The following is a 23,784-nucleotide window of genomic DNA, read 5'->3' on the forward strand; positions in this document are numbered from 1 at the left end:
TCTTGAACTACATCTCCTGGAGGTCTTCAGGGCGTGATGTCAGCACTGTTTGCGTGTGCACAATGCCTCTGTATCAGTGGTTCCCAAACTTTTTTGACTCGTGGCTCCCTTGACCTAATTGGCAGTTGGCCGTGGCTCCCCACCATGTTTCTACCCGCGCACCGGGGTGCCACGGCGTACCCTTTGGGAACCACTGACCTACACGAAGAATCAAGCCTAGACGTGATGAAGGATTCAGAGAGTAGCCATCACTATCATAAAACTTTATTTGCAATCACAAATATTTTATAAAGTAGATCTCAATGCATACAACACCATCATAGAGTAGTATAAAGTACTCCCACTAAAAGTAACTAGGCTAGAGAGACTCAAGGAGCGCTGTGGCATTACAAGAAGTTTACGTGGGGTGGGCTCTGATCATGGGCATTCGCAGAAATGTTTCGGGGGGCACATTTTTTACTTCATCACCATCCCCCTTGCACCCTTCTACCCACTGCCTTACACCCTTCTCGCCCCCCCTTGCACCCTTCTCCCCCGCCCCCTTGCAACGATCTACCCCTCCCCCTTATACCCTACTGCACCTTCGCCTTTCACCCTTTTCTACCTTGCACCATTTTCCCCTCTGCCTTGCACCCTTCTCCTCTCTGCCTTGCACCCTTCTCCTCTCTGCCTTGCACCCTTCTCCTCTCTGCCTTGCACCCTTCTCCCCTCTGCCTTGCATCCTTCTCCCCTCTGCCCCCTTCTCCTCTCTGCCTTGCACCCTTCTCCTCTCTGCCTTGCACCCTTCTCCCCTCTGCCTTGCACCATTCTCCCCTCTGCCTTGCACCTTTCTCCCCTCTGCCTTGCACCCTTCTCCCCTCTCCCTTGCACCCTTCTCCCCTCTGCCTTGCACCCTTCTACCCTCTGTACCCACCCACCCAACGCTCTCCACAGGCCCCTGAACCTGCACCCACCCAATGCTCTCCACCGGGCCCCTGATCCTGCACCCACCCAATGCTCTCCACCAGGCCCCTGACCCTGTACCCACCCACCCAACACCCTCCACTAGGCCACTGACCCTGCACCCACCCACCCAACACTTTCCACCAGGCTCTTGACCCTGCACCCACCCACCCAACGCTCTCCGCCAGGCCCCTGACCCTGCACCCACCCACCCAATGGTCTCCACAAGGCCTCTGACCCTGTACCCACCCAACGCCCCCCACCAGGCCTCTGATCCTGTACCCACCCAACACCCTCCACCAGGCCCCTGACCCTGCACCCACCCACTGAACACTTTCCACCAGGCTCTTGACCCTGCACCCACCCTCCCAACGCTCTCCACCAGGCCCCTGACCCTACACCCACCCACCCAATGGTCTCCACGAGGCCCCTGACCCTGTACCCGCCCACCCAACGCTCTCCACCAGGCTCCTGACAGGGCAGAGCCGACAGCTCATAGAGTGAAGACTGTCCGTGCCAGGGGGCAGGGCGCTGCACCTCAACCATAGGTAGAGTGCAAGTGGCTACATGGCCGTGGGACATTCTGCCTACTGTGGACACGGGGCTTTCAGACAGGACAGGCTCTCCTTGCAGAAAAATAGGGCAACAGCAGCCTCAGAGACTCGCAGAGTGACAAGACAGGAAGACATGCACTGGACTCATTCACGGAGAATCCGAACAGTCAGCTTAACCGGGCTCAAAGAAACAGGACAGGCAGCTCCACTGGGCACAGAAACGGGACAGGCAGCTTTACTGGACTCACTGAAAGAACTGCACTGGAGGCAGAGAAACGGGACAGGCAGCGCAATCGGGCTCACAGAAAAGGACAGGCTGCTCCACTGGGGTACAGAAAAGAACAGGCTGCTCCACAGGGTCCCAGAAGCAGGACAGTCAGCTATATAGGGGCTCAGAGAAACAGCACAGGCTGCTGCGCCAGGCTCAGAGACACAGTCCAGATAGGAGCGAGAAGAAAACACCGGGAGATCCGTGCCCTGGGGCAATGTCTGCCACGTGTGTGAATTAAAGGCTTTCTCCATCAATCACTAATTGAGATGCAGAGTGACCTGGCAGCACAAAGGAGGGAGAGGGCTGCATTTTCAATGACCCACATCCTGCGGCGCGCCGCGCCGCGGCGCCCCTAATCACGGCGACCAGGGCGCCGCGGCGCACACTTTGGGAACCACAGCTCTGTATAAACACCCCCTGCTGGCCAGTGCCCTTCATGGCAATCACCACGCGATCCGACCCAGCCAAGCCTATGCACACAGACAAGCCCAGGTCCCTCCAGCTACCACGCCCTGTCTGTAATGTGCGATGTGGCAACAGAGCTGCACTCACTCCAACTAACTTCGGGCCACTCCAGGCCGCAGACTTCATCCGCCTCGCACCGCAACACAGAGGCCGAGCCGCACTCACTGCAGAAAGCCCTCCCCACACACCTTTCCCCCAGTGGCATAACGAAAATTGAGCCCCCCTCCCCCCGGCAAAGTACATGGAGAGGCCCCCCTCTGGACTCACTCAGGAGGACTCAGGCCAGGGTACTGTGCTGAGAGGGCCCCCTAGAGCTTGGGGGTCACTCCGCACCGCCGGGGTTGCGGAGGTCTTTGTTACACCAGTGCTCCCCTGTGTTGCCCCACTTCACAGGGTGTGGGGTCTTGCAGCGCTGCCACCCACACAAGTGTGGCGACATCAACGCCCACACCCTCAACTACCTGCCTACGCAGACGAGCCATGCCCACCCAAGCCTGCTCCAATACCCTTGACACAGCTGTCTCGACCAGCCATACACAAAGTGCACAGAGCATCCCTGAGTGCTGAACTTAGCTCCATAACTGATAAAATATCAACGTTATTTATCCTACATTTCATGAATCAGCTACTCCAACAGCTTGATTAAAGTACAGAGTAAAGCACTTGCAGTAACACTTTCATAACTGAGCTCCTGTGTGTAAATCTTCTACCATTATAGATTTTCACATTGAACAAGACTTTCTTACACTTTAATGTCTTCTTTTAAATCCTGTCTCCAAAATGTAATTTCAATATTGTATTCATTTTTCAAGAAGTTGCATACTCACCATTGAGTAGGGCAGTGCTTTTGAGCCCCAATGAACCCTTCTTTTACAAAAAGTGTGGTGAGCATATCTGGTGGGCCGTGGTTCCCTCCTGGATCCTGGTCTGGTGCCTTGAACTGCTTTGACAGAGTTCTTCTGTACCTTGTTTCCTGCAGGAGAAGCGGCGATCAGAGCGGGCCGAGCAGCTGAGGATCCGGACTGAGAAGGAGAAGGAGCGCCAGGCACGGCTCGCGGTGAGTGACGGGCGCCCAACCACAAACTTAGGCTCACTCCTTGAGAGTGTGGGCTGCCAGGACCATGGGCCGGTCTCGTTCCTTCACACCAGTGGTATGGCTTACTCAGACCTCCACGGTATCTCCACACGCTACCAAACTCAGATGGGCCTGAAAGTCGTAACTTTGTATTATATGTTCCGGAGTAGTATGATAGCATCCGTAAATCACATAGATGCCTCGTCGGGGGTAGCAAATGCTATATAAATGCAATTTCAATACAGTCCAATATAGACAGTGAGTGGGTGCCCCCTGGAGACAGAGTTCAGACTGCAATAGCAAGGGCAGTCTAGATGAATACTGCACTTTTCCTTTCTATGATTCTTATCAGAACCCTCAATAATGATCCCACCGCAGTGAACGTGGGGATTCACACCTGCAGCTAATTTCAAATACTTCTTAACACGCATATCTAAGAATCCATGTGTGATGCTCCCCTGTCAACAGGAAGAAAAAGCAAGAAAAGAGGACGAAGAGAACCGAAAGCGAGCAGAGGACGATGCCAAGAAGATGAAGGCCTTCTCAAACATCTCTTTACATTTTGGTGGATACTTACAGAAGGTATGTCCTCACTTTGCGCCCCCATTTTCTTGACTTCGAGACCTTGCACATCTAGCACTTCCTGGGTGTAATATACTCACGCCTGCATGAACCAGCAGCTTGGATGAAGCTGCCCAGTAGGTCAGTCAGTGCTTGCTTCTGTGGTGGGGGTTGGATTTGTAATGCTGACATTAGGACATGGACTAACAGTGAGAGGACCATTCGGTAGGTTAAGACAGTGTATTTTCGTGGCATAGCAGGAAGCTAGGGAAGATGCAATAATATTTGTTTGTCGGAGAGCCCCACCACATTTTCAACCATTTGACAATGACCCTTCGAAAACCTCAAACAACACATAAATAAATGCCCCTTAGACAATCCTGCTTATCCTTCATAAAAAAACGAAAACAAAATCAGAAGAGAGCATAGACATAACCCAATTAATGTATTTTATATAATCAAAATTATTTACATGTCTAGATATCACATCAACCCTATGTACATCCAAAATGGGTCCTATTAAGCCCACCACACATCTCTTCCACAAAACACAAATCCAATACAAATAACACAATTTCATTACATTATTGTCCATTCCTTCGGCATTCAGGCGGCTATTTAAGACTATGCAGAAATCACCGAAGTATTACGCTTTTGTACTGAAAGAAACTGCAAACCATTCTCTTCACATATCGGTGACTTGGCAGTGTCTTGCTAATGATCCAGTTACCTGGATGTGTTAGAAGGCGGTGAAATAGTGGTACTTCTCGAAAAATCTAATCGTAATGTCAATGGGCTTTTGATGGGTATTTGTGTTGTCATTTCTGGTTACCATAGCATCTTGAGACATTAGGTAGCAGGGTACACCCTATTTTGTAGATTTGCACCTTCTAAACCTCATCATGGAAAAAGTTGCAATATGTTTTATTAATGTGCCGTACCACAGTGTAGTAGTTAGTCGAAGAGGCAGTCATTAACAGAGTTTTAATAAACTCTACTCTCCCTACTGACTAATCCGTTCGTTTTAACCCCTTCCATGCTTGTGACGGAACCACGCCGTCATGAGCCACGGGTGGCGTGTGCTCATAACGGCGTGGTTCAGTCATGCTGCAGCCGCTCCGCCCACGCGGCACTGATTCCCTGCCTGTGCTGGTGAATTAGAGACGGAACCACGCCGTCATAAGCACAGCCCGCCCATGGCTCATGACGGCGTGGTTCCGTCACAAGCATGGGGGCGCCGCGCTACTCCCTCTCCCCCCCAGCGCCGCGGCGGAATTACCGCCGCGGCCAAGGGGTTAAACTGTGCTGATGGCACCACAACTTCAGCCCGTAAATACAGATGAGTGCCACAAGAACCATAGTGTGGCCAAGACACATTGAAGCAAAACGTAACTAATGTATGGCAGCTTGACACATACACACACACACTGTTAGACCTGGCACCGTTTGCATGGTTTTCGCCAAACTATTTTGACGTCAGATCTCCTGTTTTTGCTGACTTTGTTTTTTCTGCCATTAGGACTCTGCACACTTTACAACTGCTGTCCAGTGCCAGGATCGTTATTGTGTGGTGTTTTCAATGTATTACTATTTGAAGTGTTGAACAACTACTTTACACACTGCCTCTAAGATAAGCCTGACTGCTCTGTGCTACGCTACCAGAGGGTGGAGCACATGTTAACTTAGGGTGTGTTGCACCTTGACTAGGATTGTGATTGCTGCTTGACCATGGCTCACACCCCAGTCAACCAACAATCCAATTTTCACACTTGCCATTACCTAATTGTGCCATGACACCTACAGGAGGTTCTTTCAAGTCATGGCATGGATTCATCAATGAAGCACATCCAATGAAGGGGACGGTAGGCCTGAAAGAAAAACAATACTAAAACTAGACAAACACTCAAAGAGAAATGCAAAGGTCCAATTCTTTCTAACATGTGTTGAACCCTGTAAAGATGAGTAGAGCAGTTGGGATTGGTTCCTCTTAGATCACTATATCACATGTCACCTGGCATGAAATAACCAAGCATTGTTTATTCCAGAGTGGCAGAGGTGGGGGTGGGAAGAAGCAGACTGAACGCGAGAAGAAGAAGAAGATCCTGTCTGAACGCCGGATGTCCATTGAAGTGGAGAGCCTAAGAGAGGACCAACTGAAGTAAGATCAGCTTTGAGTATCTCTTCCAGCTTTAAGGGAACCAGTAGAAGACAGAGTACCTGTGGGTCATGTTAAGTGCTGGATGGCTCAAGCAGGCCTCGCAAGCGGTGCACAAACAATATAGCAGGCCAAAGACCCCGATGGGTCTCTTGATCCTTTATTTATAGCCTCTGACCTTGCCCGGCCGTGAGGGTTGCATGAATCCATTTGGGGTCAGGATTCACCCGGCAGGTGCCTGGTAGCTCATTACATCTCCTCCAACCTTAGTTCACTTCAATTGTTTCTCTTCACAGGCCTGGGAGGCCCTACAAAGTCTCTGAGTCTTTGTCACAGCTGGTGGTTGGATCATAGGTTCTATTTTTGTCTCCTGGTGGGGCCGACATGATCATCAGCTCTCACTGGACCCATCTCTCTTGTTGCTTCCACCTGAGAGCTGTCATGCTGGGAGTCATACCTCAGTGGCGAGTCTCCATCACTGTTTGATCTGAGAGTATCCTCCGCTGTTGGTGTAGATGTCCCTTCTGCCCCTGCTTCATCATGAATTTTTCCCGTGTGGGCTCATTCTTTTAAACCAGGACACATTTTTGACTGCTGTTTCCTCCCCTTGTTGGGCTGTCACCATGATGCCATCTATTGCTGTTACATGCCCAGTGGCCGGGGTCGTATGGCATGTGAAATTTCCACCTGGAGCGATGATCATGCATCAGCACCGTATCCCCAGGTGTTAGATGGCAGTTGTGTGCTCTTCTTGCGTGGCTTTCCTATTGTTGTTCCGCTTCCTCTGTATTTGTGTGCTCTCTGGGTCATTTTCAGGTGGTATCCAACCCGGGTGAGAATAATGTTTCAGTGACGCATGCCTAGGTATAATAGGAAGTCACTATGCCCCTTGGTAGGGTAGTCAATTGGTAGTCCTGAATTCCTCAGGGAGGCCAAAATGTGTGAAGGTTTCTCAAGTGCTGGGATGACTTTGGAGAATGCAGTTCACTCCGTCAGTTCCACTACAAGGTATTTTGAGTGGCTGTCCATTACTACCATCATAATACACCTGAATGGGAAGCTGCCTAAGTCCAGACTGGCATTTGCCCATGGTGTCTTGCAGCATTTTGCAGTAAATACAGGTGCAGGAGCTTCAGGTCCTCCTGTCATCTGGCAGGCTAAGCATTGTCTTACCAGACTGTCTACAGCTTCATCAAGTCCGGTGAGCCGTAACTTTTCCCTTAGGTGGTTTTTCATCTTGGCTGCTCCCTGGTGCCCGTTGTGAGCCAGTTCTGTGACACTACTGAGTTACTTATGCTGGAATTACCAGCCAATGTCCTCTGAGTACTATTCCTTCCAGTGTGGCAATTCCGTCGTTCCTGACTATCCAGAACTGTGTCAACCTTTCTTTGCCCAGGTTTGTCCACTGGTTGATGTCACGTAGGAATGTTTTCCAAACTCCTTCACGTAGAGTGGTGATAATCATTTGGAGTTCTCCGCCCTCTGCTTTTGCTCGATGGATCTCCTGGTGACTGAGCTCCCTTGGGCATGCTCCTTAGCTTATTAGTCTCAAGTACTCTATTTGAACATTGTCGCCCTCTGAAGGCCTGTCGCTTGGCATGGGGTGCCTCGAGAGGAAATCTGCAGGGTTACTTGACACTTGCTGATATGTGATCTCAGAATAATACTGCTGTAATTGTCCGATCCAGCACTTAATTTTGGGAGGGGGATGTGGTGCGGTGCTCATATTGAATGGTCACCAGCATAGGTATAGGTGGAAGTGTCCACAGCCCCACTTGATGGCAAGGGCCTCTCTTTCAATTTGTGCATATTTTATTTCAGTGGGTGTATGGATTGCTGCTAAGTTCCTCCTGAGGCTTGAGCCGGGAGGCTGCTCTTTTTAATTGTGTTGCTGAATCTTCACTTTTTCCCGTGTGTCCGCTCCCTCCACCTCGCACTTTATTTTAAAATTGAAATTGAAAATAATTTCCTATTACATTAGCGCTGATCGCTTACTGCGCTAGGACCTATTTCTTCAGTTAGATTCCTCTCCTCCCTGTCCTGGGAAGCGGTCGACTGTTAGACCGGCCTCAGGGGGGACATCTGATTGGCAGGGAAGTCAGGCAGCGGCCATCTTAGTGAGGGCTCGCGCTGCACGTCGCGCTTGGAGCGCTTATAAACATACGTATATGGCTCCGCGCAGCGGACGCGCATTGCGTGCGCGCCGATCGCGCGCCGGAGTCAAGCCAGAGTCCTGCCCGTCTGCGCCCGTCCGCGACCAGACGGGACGCGGGGCAGGAGACTCTGGTCATATTGTCATCACGCAGGCATCCGAGATAGCGCTCCCTCATCAGCATTACCGCTACACTCGCGAGACGTTACTTGAAATCGGTAAGACCCCCACTAAATCATGCTATCACTCCATAGACCCCAATGCACTGTCATCACAATGCAATTCTTGTAACTTTCGTTTTGTTAATGTTCCCAACCTTAACCATCCTGCACCTAATCTTAAAGTGATGCTACTTAACTGCAGATCCATGGTCAAACACAAACTGGAACTTCACGACCTGTTATTAAATCATGACTTTGTAATGTTCCTAACAGAAACCTGGCTAGAAGAATCCTCATCCCCAGAAATACTTGAGACAGTCCCGCTGAATTACAGCTTACTGAGAATTGATAGGCCTATACAGCGCGGTGGAGGTCTTGCAATGATCTTTAAAAAAGAACTGGAATGCACCCTCACTAACAAGGGCATCACTAACAGTGAAAGCGGCACTTTCACCATTAAAGTGACACCTGGCATGACCATTACTGGGATTCTCATTTATCGGCCCCCTGGCAATGCCACTCCTTTTTGCAACCAGCTAATAGAAACGGCGACGCAACTAGCTATCAAATACAACAACTTTATGATACTAGGTGATCTTAATCTTCATTTTGAAGACTTACATGCTAAGGAAGCTCAACTACTGAAGACTGCCCTACATGCTCTGGGAATTACCTTGCTCTCCACTTCTCCCACACATAAACATGGCCATCTTCTCGATCCTATCTTTGCGACCTGGGAAGGTATTGATATACAACCTCCGGTCCCTATCATTTGGTCAGACCACCATATGATCATGTTCAACATACCCAAGACCAGGACTAAGAATAATGTCCTCAAACCCCTGTATGCCAAGCGGCGCAACTGGAAAAACTACACCCCAGAACGTCTGATTGACGAATTAAAAATCCACCCCCCTCCCCAAGGCCAGTCCCTTCAAGAAACCTGGAATTCTTACGAACTATGGCTAAGCAAGGCACTTGATAAAATTGCCCCTTGGACCTGCAAGCCCCCAGCTAGGAGAACAAAATCTGAACCGTGGTTCTCAGAAAAATTAAAGGTAGCCAAAGCCCGCTGCAAAGCGATTGAAAGGAAATGGAGAAAGAATTACTCCATGGAACTGAAGGAGACCTATAAACAAGAATTAAGGGCTTATCAGAGACTTATAAGAGAGGAAAAAAGCCACTTTTACCAAAACAGAATTGAAGAGGCTATAAATCCATCTGTTTCGGATCTACAAGGAACTAACAGACACGTCGTGCCTGGATACACAGGACACGTTTTCTAATGAGTTATACGAGAAAATTGCAGACTTCTTTGTCAACAAAGTAGAGAAAATTCATGCCACTTTCTCCACCCCCCCACATCTGGTAAGACAACTCCCCCTCTTCACAAAACCACTCTTACCCATTTTTACACTCCCGACAAAGAAAAACTGTCCAGCATAATCAACAGTATCCACTCTGGCTCCCCTAATGATGTGTGTCCGTTAGATAAATGCAAAGACATCATGGACACTACCCTCATGGATCAAATAAGCCAACTCATTACCCTCTCTTTTGAAGAATGCCATGTCCCGGAGGCGTGGAAAAACGCCCAAGTCATTCCCCTGAAAAAAAAACCTAATGTTCCGATTACCCAACTCCAAAATCTCAGGCCAATATCTCTACTGCCTCAATGCGCCAAAATAATAGAAAAAATAGTTAACATCCAACTTATGGCGTTTTTAGAGGAAGAAAACATCCTTCACCCCACTCAATCCGGTTTCAGACCAAATTACTCCACGGAGACAGCTGTCTTGTATTCCACGGAATATATCCGCAAGATGGTGGACGAGGGTGAAACAGCAGCGTTGGTCATGCTTGACTTAAGCGCAGCTTTCGATACTGTGCTACATGCCACGCTGCTGTCCCGTCTTTCAGATATTGGAGTAAAAGACTGTGCTTTGGCGTGGATTAAATCTTTCCTCACCAACAGAACTTTCCAGCTTCATTGCCCGCCCTTCAAATCATCCTCTCGGACCGTGAGCCATGGGGTTCCACAGGGCTCGAGTTTGAGCCCTACATTGTTCAACATCTATATGGAACCCCTGGCTCAGATCATAGAGAACTTTGGGGTTGGCATTGTTAGTTACGCCGATGACACTCAGCTTATGTTTAAGCTCACTCCTGATACCGAGGAGTACGCCTCAAACTTCTCGGAGTGCATGGCCGCTGTGGCCGTGTGGATGGACAGTAATTGCCTCCGGCTTAATGGAGACAAAACTGAGGTGCTTGTGATAGGGAACAAAACCTCCCTATGGTCTCAAGCGTGGTGGCCCACATCTCTCGGCGAATGCCCTCGACCTGTCGAGAAAGTCAAGAATCTCGGGATCATGATCGACTCGGATCTATCAGGAAAATCCCAAGTTAATAAGATCATTGGTAAATGCATCGGCACATTAAGTATTCTCAGAAAAATCATTGACCTGATACCTATCAAAGCCAGGAAAACCATCGTGCATGCTCTTATTACACCGCATCTGGACTACGGGAATGCCCTCCTTCTAGGCATCAACCAAAAACATCTACACCAGCTGCAATGTGTACAAAATGCAGCAGCCCGTTTGGTATTAGGCCTTCCTAAAAGAACTTCTGCCAAAACAGCATTGTCCAAACTGCACTGGCTCCCCGTAAAGGAGAGAATAAAATTCAAGAGCCTCTGCTATGCCCATAGGATAGCCCACAATAAAGGTCCCACCTACTTAAGGAGCCTCATGACCATTCACCGCCCTACCCGACACCTGAGGTCCTCAGGTATGTCCCTTTTCAAACTCCCCCGAGTCCACAGAGCAAAAATCGGTGGCCGCTCCTTTCGTTATCTAGGAGTGAAACACTGGAACGCTCTTCCGATTCATTTAAGAATGGAACCCTCTGAAACTCTTTTCAGAGCTAACTTGAAAACCCACCTCTTCCCTCAATAACTCTGCCACTCTCTTTTCCTTTGACTTGATTCTCGGGTGAGATTTTTCAGCAATTAGCGCGGAGATACACAGTTGTGCAGCCATGCGCTTAATAAATGTTTTATTATTATTATTATTATTATGGGCTCTGCTACCAAAAGCTAGAGGCGCCCACCTGCCAAGCTCCACCTCTTGGATCAGTACTGCCCCCAACCCTACAAGGCTTGCATCCATGATGAGTTTTGTCCTTTTGGCTGGGTCACAGTATGCCATGGTGGCCTTGTCTAATAGTGTGTTTTTAATGTGTTTGAATGATTTGGCTTCTTTGGTGCTGAAAGTCTACCTGTCTTCTGTTTCAGATGCTCTGCTATAGTCATGAAGTTAGGGTTGAACCGGCCACAATAGGTGGCCATTCTGAGGAAACTGCATACCTCTGTGGTGCATTTTGGTGCCGGGGCTTGTCAGATTGCTTGTGACTTGTGGGGGGTTCACCTGAATGCCATTATGTATAAAGACATATTCAAAAAAGTTAGTATCAAAGAGTGAGCGCTTACCTCAATGAAGAGTGAGGCCATGCTCACTGAGTCACTTTAGGTTGCTTGGAGTTGACGGTGGTGTTATCTGATGGTTGTCAGGTAAATTAGAAAGTTATCACTTATGTTCATGATACCTTGGGGGCCCAATAGTGTCTTGCTTTTTGTGTTTTGGAATACTTCTGCAGCTGTCGAGATCCCAAAATGTAGTCTCTTGTACTTCATCAGATTGAGGTGTGTTGAGAAAGTTGTTATATATCAGCTGCCCTCATCTAGTTGCAGTTCATGATAGCCTGCATTCAGGTTGAGCTTGGAATACCACTTGGCTTCACTGAGGTCGGTGATTAGATCATCCATGGTTGGTGTGCCTCTCCCTCATGATCACCTTTTTGGGGAAGTGCATGTCAATACACAGCCACATTTTTTGTGGCTGTCAGAGTTTTTCCACAATTACCATTGGGGATACCCATGGAGTGGACCTGGGGACTTTTCTGATAAGCTCTTATTTTTCAAACTTCTCCAGATTTTGTTCAACCAGTGGTTGCAGGTGGAAAGGTACCCTATGGTGTTGCAGGGAGATCACTTTAACAATCTTATCGATGTTTAGCTTCACTAGAGGAGCCCTTTGAGGCATCCCAAGCCCTGGAACTAGTTTGGGTGTTAGCGTACAATTTCTTCCAAGCAAAGAATACGAGCCAGAGATCTTCGACTGTGTGGCACCCAACTAAGATTTCTGAGTCTAGTTTCACAATGTGGAATCTGGCCAGCGTTCCCTTGTCTTGGTTCTGCATTGAGACATCAGTTGTCCCCACTATTAGGAGTGGTTCTTCACCTCCCTAGGGGCCTTATTTATGAAGGACTTGCGCCGCCGGTGCGTCACTTTTAACATGGGAAAAAGTGACGCACCGGCGGCGCAAGTCCTTCATAAATCAGGCCCTAGGTGTATATTGTGGTCCCAGATCGTGACAGAATTGGTATTGGTCTGAGGTGAACATACTGGTGCTGGCTCATAACTTCCACTGATGCCCCTGGGTCAATGAGTGCTTTGACAGTCATACCAGCTATGACTATTTCGCACATTGGTCGTGATCTTCAGCTCTTTTAGAGTTGTTCTGTGAAGGATATGAGGAAAATGTCTTCATCTTCTTATTGGTCAGTGCCCTGAATGTCTCCTGTCCACTTGCACCTTGACGTTTGGTTCTGTGGCTCAGTTTCATTGAGTGTGAGGTTACAGATCACTTTCATGGGGCAGCTCTACCTCTGGCCCACTGACTTCTCGTCCACATCTGCACAAACTTGCAAATGGTTTAGTTTCTTGCAGCTGGAGCATGTTCTTGCTTGGGTGGCAATTCTCTGCTGTGTGTTCTTCTCTCCCACAGTTCCTGTAGTGGGTGATGCGCACATGCCCTGGTGGCTTCACCTTCCTGACCTCAAGCTGTGTCCTGAGTGCATCGATGGTCTCCATCCTGATCATTGGTTGTTTACCTATGTGGGTACCACCTTGACTGGGGGAGAGTGCCGAGTCCATTTAAGGAGCCCATGCTGCAGAAAAGTTGTGGGATTGGGCAAGTGCCAAGATTTAATTTAGGCTGATGCGCAGTTGCCACAGGATCAGTCCTCTAAGGGCCATAGACCTGCATCTTTGCATGAGCTGCACATGCACAGTGTCCTCTTGCGCTGCGTGCGGTGCCATTTGCGTTGAGTTCATAGCACGGGATAAACACTCGCCGCTAAAAATCAGCACGAGAAGTATGACGTATCGCAGTCCGCTACTTACGGACCTCTGAGTAGTGCGGCAGAGTTCTTTGGCCACTTGCAAACTCTGATACAAGGCCTCAGAGGTTTATGTTTTGGTATTTTACTTCCATCTAGTGGTCGGAGCTGGTACTGTTTAATAAACCACAATGGCTGCATTCACATTTGATATTGATCTGTATTGAGATAGCTTCAATACCCCCTTACCTACTTGGGTTTAACTTACTGCCTATATATGAACTGCATTTCCTATGTGTCCAGTTTAAGATTATTATTCCATATCAGATTTGCTCAGAGGTGTATCCGAGTATAAAGTAGTCTTCAACTCTCTGCGTTTTTATTATTAGGTAAATCTTGTACAAGTTTGACATTTTACAGCCCTCTGCTGCTGCCTTTCTGATATGTTCAAGAAGGTGTTCATTGTTCTGTGTCTCTTCCCACAGGGAAAAAGCTAAAGAGATGTGGCAGTGGAAGAAGGAACTACAAGCAGAAAAGTTTGACTTGCAAGAAAAATTCAAGCGGCAGAAATACGAGGTAAGTGCTATTTTACAGTTCTGTAGCACCCTCAATCTCCAGGATGCTGTGGTCGATTACAGGTCTTGCCCAAGGTAGACTAGACACTAACAACAGGTTTTTACTTTTTTTAAATTTTATTTTATGCATTTGTATATAGCGCAGACTTTACCCCAAGGTGTCAGAGCGCTTCACAATAGAAACGCTAATGATACATGAGGAGAAAATTACAAGTGAACAAATTACAAAAGCAAACGTTAAGTTACATGAGGTAAAAGTGACAATTGTCAGCAAACAAAATACAAGAGGTAGCAAACGGTACATTACAGGAGGAAAAAAGTGACATGTGTGCAAGTTACAAAGGAGTACAAAGTATAAGTAGAGGTATAATACTGCAATAAATGGCAGACACTCAAACACAAGAACAAACGTTACGTAGGCAATGGTGGCACTTGTGGAAGTATCTAAAGCACACAAAATGTAGGAGGTAGCAAACAGTGTGTTACAAGAGAAAAGTGACGTGTGCATGTTACAAAAGAGTACCAAACACAGGTAGAAGGATAATACTTCAATAAATTGCAGACACTCAAACACAAGAACAAACGTGCATAGGCAATGGTGGCACTTGTGCAAGTATCTAAAGCAAACAAAGTGAAGGAGGTAGCAAACAGTGTGTTACAAGAGAAAAGTGACGTGTGCATGTTACAAAAGAGTACCAGATACAGGTAGAAGGATAATACTTCAATAAATGGCAGACCACTCAACACCACTCAAATCACAAGAACACACTGGGAAGGCACTTCCATAGTCATGGAGAATAGAATTTCCTATAATGGAAGGTCTTCCTTCAGATAATAGAGAGGGCGAGAATTATATTTGGAAGTGTCTTTGAAGGAGGAGAACTTTGAGGTCAGTTTTGAAGGCCTGGGAGGAGGTGGTGGTCTGGAGCTGAGGCGGAAGTGAGTTCCAGATTCTCACCGCGTTGCCTGAAAAGGATTGGGCCATCGATCTTTCCTTCTTGAAAGTGGGAGTTTCAAGCAGCAGATTTTCCGCATTACGTGATGTCTGGAGCCTCCAGAGAGTTTCAGTTTATTCACCAGGTAGCTAGGAGAGGAGGAGTGGCACTCTATTCCCCCAACAATCAGCAAAGACTGTCCCATTTGTTGGGTAAGCTGGTACAGTGTCAATCTCAATGCCAACAAAAACGTCTCCTGCCCAGGCACGGAGAAAGAGGAAACACATACGCTTACAAAGTTTAAGTTCAAAGAAAATCAGTACCTGTTTCTAGATGTGGCAAATTATTTATTTATTTGTCTCTTCTCTAACTAAATCATATCAAAGTCTTGCTTTATTTTCTAATAACCCTGAACCGCCAATCTGCTTTCTTGGTCAGTGTAATATCATCCTTATATTCCCTTAGCAGTTTTACCTCAACCCAGAAAATAAAAAAGCTTGGTAGCTTCTAGCTTACACAACAGAGTTAGGTCACAGTTTCTTTTCACTATTGGTAAGTGCATCAACTGATATTATTTCGAGCAGTACAGATACACAGCTTTATAAGCAGTGGAAAAAAGGAACTTTATGAACAATAAAGTAAGGTTTAAAAAATGAGACTTCAATGTGAACCCTTGAAAGATACAAATTTATTTTGCATGGTTTGCACCACCTGTAGTGTTTCCCTGAATCTCCTTAAACACTGAAAGGTCTTGAAGGTGGGATCATCTTTAGTGTCACGGATGTAACCTGCTTTTTACATTTTTTACATTTCAATGCATTGTAACATTATATTTGTAGTCCATCTGGTTTGGTTATTGAATAAAAGTGCAACTCCCAAAATAATTTGCAGTGTTACATGTTAGCCTAAAACTTAAAACATGGTATCACGGGCATTAAAAGCATATTAACTTTTTTTCATATGAATAAGGCAGGAGAATGACATTGTTTCATCCCATAATCCATTTCGCACTATTTGAAAAGTCTTTACTTGACTGTCACTAGAGTTCCTTATTGGTCTGTTTCTAGTGCGCACTTGGCTCCACTTTTAACCTGCAGCTTTAAGAGGGCAGGGTATTGTTCATTTAACAGCAAAATCACCCAATTCTTACAACTCGTGTGATCCATTATAGTTTGTGTGTATGGCTCTCAGGGACTTCAGTTCTCAGACACAGCTTGGAAACCAAGGGCTAGATGTAAGTGGCTAATTACCGGTCGGTAACGCCGAAATTCGGTAAATTTCAGCGTTACTGACCGGTATTTAGGCATTTGAGATGTAGGGGGGATTCGGTATTAAGGAATCGGTAAATACTGATTCCTTAATACTGATTCCTTAGGGCCTTGCATTTAAGGAATCGGTAATACCGATTCCTTAAATGCAATGTAGGTAGCTCTTAAAACAGTGCACCTCAACCTTAAGGAATCGCTATTTACCACCAAATCCAAGTTGGTGGTAAATAGCGATTTCCTTTCAAAAAGCATTTTTTTGCTTTTTGAAATGTGCCATGTGGCACACATCCATGCCCTTAGGGCATGCATGTGTGCCACATGTGCACACATGCACATTTCATGGGTGCAACTGGGTGTCCTTTGGACAACCTGGCACCCTTGAAATATCTCCCGGTATTACCGATTCGGTAATACCGAATCGGTAATACGGAATGTCCTCACATTCATTCCTATGGGCCTCCAGGCCCATAGGAATGAATTGGTAGGTATTCCTTATTATCGGTAATAAGGAATTTTAACGATTCAGTATTTTTTACCGAATCATTGCCTACATATGAAATACCAATTCCTAAATACCGAATCGGTAAAATTCGGTATTTAGGAATCGGCATTTCCAAGTTACCTACATCTAGCCCCTAATCTGATTTTCAAATCCACACCACAAGCCATTAAATAATTTGTAGTGAGAAACTGGTTGTCACAGAGAGCCTGTGCTACCAGGGTGTACCTCATATAGATGCTTACTGACCCCATGACATGGGAGTCACATTCACTCGGTCTGGGATTGTTAGCTAAGGACACTTGGGTTTCAGGGATCTGCACTTTTAGATCTCACTGTCTGCAGCAGGTCCAAACACACCGGGTGCTGTTGCCTAAAAAACATGGTTTTTGAGGGCGAGCCCCATGGCTTGTCGTCACTAAGAGAAACACAAACAGCACAAACACACAGTATCAGGAGAGTGCCTTCATCCACCTGCGGAAAGAGTCTTATGTTTTTGGAAGGGGTGGTCTACTGTATGATGCACTGCTTGGGTTAATTGGAAGCTTTTCCCTTATACTTGTAAGCTCGGACGCGTCTTCGCACCTTCACTGTTTTGCTGCTGATTGTTGTGCAGTAAGTCTGTGTCAAGTGTCCTAAAAAAAGGGAGATGATGTGGCCTAAGGGCTGGAGCGTTCGACCTCGAAGCTGTAGGACTGTGTTGGAGTCTCGGCAGGGACCTGCAACATCCTGTGACTATTCTCAAATCACGTAATCTCCCAGTGCCTACAAAAAAATGAATGTGTCCCTCTGTAACGCAACCAGTGCTCATGTAAAGCGCTCTGATAACTTCGGGTCGAGTTCGTGCTATATCAATCTTCAAATAAAACAAACCTTGGTACTGTCACTTGGACATTTACAATGATCTTCTCTTACAGATAAACGTCCTAAGGAACCGAGTCAGTGACCATCAGAAGGTGTAAGTATTCAAAGCCACATGACCTTACTATCCACACGCTCCACCGCCTTCCCTCAAAACATCACAGGGGAACAACTGGCCTGAGAACTGATAAATGGGGTCAGTGGTGAAGACAACGTGGTAGATGAGTGAAATTTCGGGGGGGGGGGGGCTAATAACAATTTTGAAGGGGGCTAATTATTCTAGCAATTGGCAGAGTGAAGATGCAGGGGCTCTAAGAAGGGGTGAAAAAACAAGAAGTTAACATGCAAATGGTCTTTTAACCACTTCGCCAAGGTGGACATTCCGCCGGAGTCCGGCCGAATCCGACACGTGCACAGATCGGACGGCCCCTGTCCATCCGATGCACACGCCCATGGTGACGGATGACGGCCAGGGGCCATCCGACACATCGCAAAGGTTGAAGACCTGTGAAGTACTCGGATGCGGCTGTGTGTGTACCCGGGAAGCTGTCTCAGCCCCAGCTGACACAAAGATACTGCTATGATAGACACGTTCCAATGTATTGTACATCTGTCAGGGAGCTGTATATCTTTCTGCAGGTGGCAACTAAAAAAAAAAAAAGTCAGCGAGACTTTGTCCTTTCCAGAAACCAAGCTTGTGTTTGGACTGCAATCAGCACACCATGGAGAGTGGGCAGGGCTTGTGGTGGGGTGCGGTGCCAAATAGGGAGTCGGGTATTGGAAGGTTCTCTAGTAAGTCTTGTCAGGAATAGTGATAGAGAGAACTGTGATGCATACGTCGGGCATATGAAACATAGCAGACGCGATTCATTCAGCAGAATGGAAACTATGAGAAAGAGGCAGTAAAAGAGAGATGTAACAAGGCGAAAATGACAGATCTTTAAAATACCGCACTAGAGGTAGGTTCGAGTCCGCGTGCTGGGCAGCGTCCCGTGAATGGTGAAGGCCAGCCCGACCACCATCTGTTTACAATTAACGTGAGCACGAGACACGGGCGCGATAATTGGAAACAGATGGCGCTGCTGCTCTCTCTCGCAAGCCGTAGGCCGTGGGCGGATACAAAGGTGGGACATGCACCCACCTTTGCCAATTGCGTGCTGTCTTTTTATAAAGACGCACGCAAAGCCCGATAGCGTGTGAGCACCACATGCACGAGCTTCAAGAAAAGCTGAGAAAAGCTGTAGCGATACCAAGAGGCTCTCTCCTAGAGCAACGTATGCGCGCTGCATTCTAGGCGAGACCTAAAAAGAACCTTACCAGCGAGATAGCAACATGGAGCCTGGGGAGAAGGACACAAGGGAGAGAAAACATGGAATGCAGAGGTTAGGGGAGAAGCACACAAGCAAGATAGAGCAACACGGAGTGCTGGGGAGAGAGAAGCACACAACGAAGACACCTGGGAAACACATGCACTCCTGTGAACTGTTTAACCAAAATGAAAAAAAAAGAATTCCCTAAAAATATGCAGTGGAAAGACAAAAGTCAACCAATCAAGTGAATGTGGCAATGGAGGGACAAACTCAAGATCGAACAAGATAGACAATGAAAGCAGTAGACTATGAAGCAAGGAAATGACAATGACAAAAAGCCAACCTGTAGAAAGCCCTGGGCAGGCTCTAAGCCCAATGTAAGTTCGCAAATAGGCCTTTTGCAACCAGACAGCTTGCCGTGTCTGGCAGGTGATATCTAATGAGAATTATTGTTTTTCTGTTCACTTTGTGATGGGGCCCGTTACAGGTTTTTTTTTAGTATATACTAGGTTTTACTAACTTTTCACATATGGTATTCACATAACTTTTCCCTCCTTTGTGATATTCTTAATTCTGTGCAGCACTAGCATTAACTAATCGAGCTACTGTAACATTAATTGGCACTAAAATTCTGGGTAAGAGTCAACCCTGGGTCCCTCAGTCCTGTGCTTAGGTCACATTCATTTTTAGTTATAAATAGAGTATCAGGAACATATTGATTACCAAACTAAGTATTACCATTATATACAAATAAATAAATGTAGCAATGTACCGATAATTGATAATATCACACATTAAAAATGAAGTGATCACAAGCTCCCAATGTAATACACACAAATAAATTATAGCTCCTCAAGTATAGATAATGCCATACAAAAAATTAAATCGAGTAAGTAATATACTTTTTTCAAAATTATTTTGGACATTTGGAAGTCTCGCTGACTTGGTTAGTGGGAGGCTGCCTTCATCTCACTTTCCCACAACAGTAGTCTGCACCTTCCTTTCCAACCCTCTTGCATAGGTGACAAGCTGGCTGGGGTACCTTCTAACCAAGTAGAGGAAGAAATTGATCAGCATGAACTCAGTTCTATAAAGCACCTAATCTAGTAGACTAGTAATCTAGCAACCCTAGCTAGTAAGGATGAGTTGGCAGAGGACACAAAACATCTTGCTTGGCACTGGCCTCTGAAACAATGTTTTGTATACTTCGTCATCCCTGACATTCAAAAAGCACAGTTATGTGACATACTGTTAAAGGGATATTACATTTCAGTGCTTCACTGTTATCATCCAGGATTCAATCTTGTCGAGACTGACTATGCCAGCTCTCTCTATTAAGGGACCAACAATGCAGAGGTCATGCGACTGCAGTGGGTCCAAAACGCGGCTGCCCGAACCTGCTCAGTCTCCCCAGAAGGTGCTCTACAACCAATCCTATCCGCCAGGTACACTGGTTGCCAGTGGTCAAGCGAATAAGTTTAAGGCCTTCTGCATAGCCTTTAAAAGTTTGAGTTTTCCTTCCCCAGGCATTCTGGCCAACCTGCTCTTGTCCTATGTTCCTGCAGGCCACCTTTGCTCTATGGGGAAGTGCTTGGTGACTGTCCCCCTGGTGAGGAGGTTGCGGCTGCGGGCGTTCTTTTTGCACCCCGGCAGCAAAGCTTTGGAACTACCTTTCCTTACAGATTCACTGTGTGACCAACTATCTGGCCTTCCAGAAGGCAATTAAAGCCTATCTCTTCCCTCCGCTGTAAACCCTAGCTCCTTTCTGTGGCTGTTCTTCGGCTGTCAGAGCTGGGACGCCCTGTTGCTGGGGCAGCTGCGCGCTTTCTAAGCTTATATAACATAACATAACACTGTGGAGAATTATTTCTCCAAAGTACACAGTCCTTCCTGTGGCAGAAGATATCTGGCAGAATAGGCTTGTTTTGTATTTTATTTTGTTATAACACCACCTTCTTAATGGTTATTACTTTCCCCGGCACCGTATGTACCATTGGTGGTACCTTTGCTATGGCTGAGCATTTAAAGAATGTGCGCGCAATAAATTACAGTATCTCATCAACGCACATTTTTGCAACATATATTGAAAATGCCATTGAAAAAGCAATTGTGGATAGCGACTCCTTCCTTAGACTCTCCGACCACTAGACATTGACTAATATGGAGCATTCAGTCTTTAAGTAGTTACAGGTCATCTACTCTCTTTCCCCTGACTCTCACTCTCCTTCCTCTTCCCTCTGTAAAGGACTGAGCAACATCGCAGCCTGGATGTTGGACAACAAATTGCAACTGAACGGGGGTAAAACAGAACTTCTTCTGTTTGGACATAACACCACCCTATAGGGACCCCAACACTGGCCCTCTCAAATGGGCACCTTACCCACTCCGTCTAAAACAGCACGCAACCTCGCGTCATTTTTGACGACCAACTATCCATGAAGAACCATGTGATCAAAACTTCCTTCACTTGCATCACTATCATTAAGTGGTTGCGTAAGATCATATGGATGCTTCCCCTGGACACTCAGAAAACCGTGGTCCAGGCCTTAATCACCTCTAGACTGGACAACGGGAACATCCTTCTCCTGGGAGCCTGTAAAGAGGTGATCCGTAAACTGCAGACTGTCCAGAACATGGCAGCGCGTCTACTCTGCAAATTACCCGCTACATCCCCTACCTCCAACTCCCTACGCACTTTGCATTGGCTTCGTATTGAAAACCGGACAAAATTCAAGGCCCTCTGTATTATGCACAGAATAAACACTGGCCTAGCTCCACCTTACCTTCATTTCTTGGTACAACAATACTGTCCCCCTCGCAATCTGCAATCATCGAGCCAACACTTATTTTCAGTTCCCAGAATTAAAAAAGCCAGAATGGGTGGCCGCTCTTTCGCCTGGCTTGCCCCCTCACTCTGGAATTCTCTTCCCCTCCAGTTACGAACTGAACCCAACTACCTTAGGTTTCGCAGACAGGTAAAAACTTGGTTATTTAACATCTAACAGTTTTCTTCTGCCTCTCCCCTCTCATCTTTTTGGTTTTAGCGCCGGGAAACCTACGGGTAGCTGAGCGCTTTACAAACTTAACAATAATAATAATAATAATAATAATAACTCCTATGTTAATAGAGAGGTGATGTTGCTGGCCAGCAATCTAACTCTGAAAAAGAGTTGTAGCACCTCTTAACTCATGCAGCATTGGTAGACTTGGACATCCAGCCCCTAATATTGAGGGGTTATCTGCACTTGAAGCTTATATCTCTTAGAGGTTATCTTACACCAGAGCATGAACGCCTCCGAGCCCAGGTAAATAAGGTTTTGGCTTGATGTGGTCTGGAAGTGTTCGGCACTTAACAAGCCTACCTGCCTTTTACAGAACTGTTTTTTCCCCTGTTAGAAATGGGGGTCTCTAGTTGACAGTGGTATGCACCCTGTCAAAGTAGGGACCCTTCCTTCTAGTCAGGGTAAGGGGGTTACACCCTAAAGATTACCCCTGATCTCCCCATTGGTATCTTGGCACGAACAGCCAGGCCTATCTCAGAGGCAAGGTCTTTGTATGAGGGAGGTAAGCATCCGAAAACACAAGCAATGTGTCAATTCTTGAGACCCAGGGGAATGGCGGCATCAGTTCTGCTGCACACCGGAGATGTGTTGTCTTAATTCCTTACTGCAAGGAGAAGCGATGCTTCAAATTCAGAGAGCAGCTCCTTACTGCCGGGCATTGCGCTGGAAACTTGGCACCCAGGTGTGATGCATGGGCAATCCGGACGCGCTGGAGTTGATATGGTAGCAGTGAAACAATCGATACGTCATTCTTCCTGCCTCGAGCAGGTGATACGTTGATTCCTTCAGCCTCACAGCAGAGCCTGCATCGGAGTTGTAGTGGGGGTCTTGAAGGTTACAGGCACAGTGCTCTGGACTAGGTCTGTAATGGTTCTTCCAGCCAAGAACAGGTGCTACCTCGTTTTTCAGCCATGGTGATGCGTTGTTTTTTTCATCTGCACAGCAAGCTTGCGGCATGAAAAATGGCGCTGAAGAGCGATGCGAGAGGTTTTGGATCTTGAAGCAGCAAAACCATTCCCAAGGGCCCAAAACAGGAGTTGGCACCACTTGGCAGGTCCGAACTCCCAGCAGCGGAGGTCAGAAGAGCTGCAGATGAAGTTTTTGTTGTCCCTGAGACTTCTAACAGGAGGCAAGCACAAACAAGCCCTTGGAGAACCTTGATAAGTTGGATAAGAAAGTACAGTCCAGTCTTTCTTCTGCCCAAGACAGAAGCAGCTAGCAGCATGTCAGAAAAACACAGCAACAGCAGAGTGGCAGTTCTCCTCCTACAGCTTTTCCAGCTATTCTTCATGGCAGAATCTCTTCTTGATCGAGAAGTGTTCTAAAAATGTGGGGTTACAGGTCCAATACTTATACTCCATTTCGCCTTTGAAGTAGGCATGCTTAAAAGGATACTCTTTGTAGTCCACAGATCCGGCCTTGCCCTGTCCTGGCTCCAGACACACTACAGGGGGTGGAGACAGCATTGTGAGAGGACAGGCACAGCCCTATTCAGGTGTCAGTGACAACTCCTCCCACCACTCTAGCTCAGGAAGGCCAATCAGCCTGGAAATGACAATCGGGCTAGGCAGGGCAAACCTCAGCTCTCTTTATGTAACTGTCTAGAGTGAATGCACAAACAGCCCGACTGCCATTCTAAACCAGACGTGGATTCCACAGGCAGGCAGAGGCAGAGGATGGTAAAGCAAGAAAATGCCAACTTTCTAAAAGTGGAATTTTTAAATACACAATTTAAAAACCACCTTCACAGAAA

The 23,784-nt window shown here is 46.9% G+C and overlaps 1 protein-coding gene across 3 annotated transcripts in view; it reads left to right on the top strand.

Moving 5' to 3' along the window:
* Positions 1 to 23,784, top strand: part of TNNT2 (troponin T2, cardiac type) — a 119,738-nt gene that overhangs the window by 90,241 nt on the left and 5,713 nt on the right. For all 3 annotated transcript variants that reach the window (XM_086923156.1, XM_086923157.1, XM_086923158.1), the window contains 5 exons: positions 3,212 to 3,289; positions 3,776 to 3,889; positions 5,914 to 6,026; positions 14,007 to 14,097; positions 17,716 to 17,756. In XM_086923156.1, coding sequence (XP_086779282.1) covers positions 3,212 to 3,289; positions 3,776 to 3,889; positions 5,914 to 6,026; positions 14,007 to 14,097; positions 17,716 to 17,756 — 437 coding nt within the window. The remainder of the gene's footprint in view (positions 1 to 3,211; positions 3,290 to 3,775; positions 3,890 to 5,913; positions 6,027 to 14,006; positions 14,098 to 17,715; positions 17,757 to 23,784) is intronic.

This window comes from Lissotriton vulgaris, chromosome 5, assembly GCF_964263255.1.
Source record: "Lissotriton vulgaris chromosome 5, aLisVul1.2, whole genome shotgun sequence".
NCBI lineage: Eukaryota > Metazoa > Chordata > Amphibia > Caudata > Salamandridae > Lissotriton > Lissotriton vulgaris.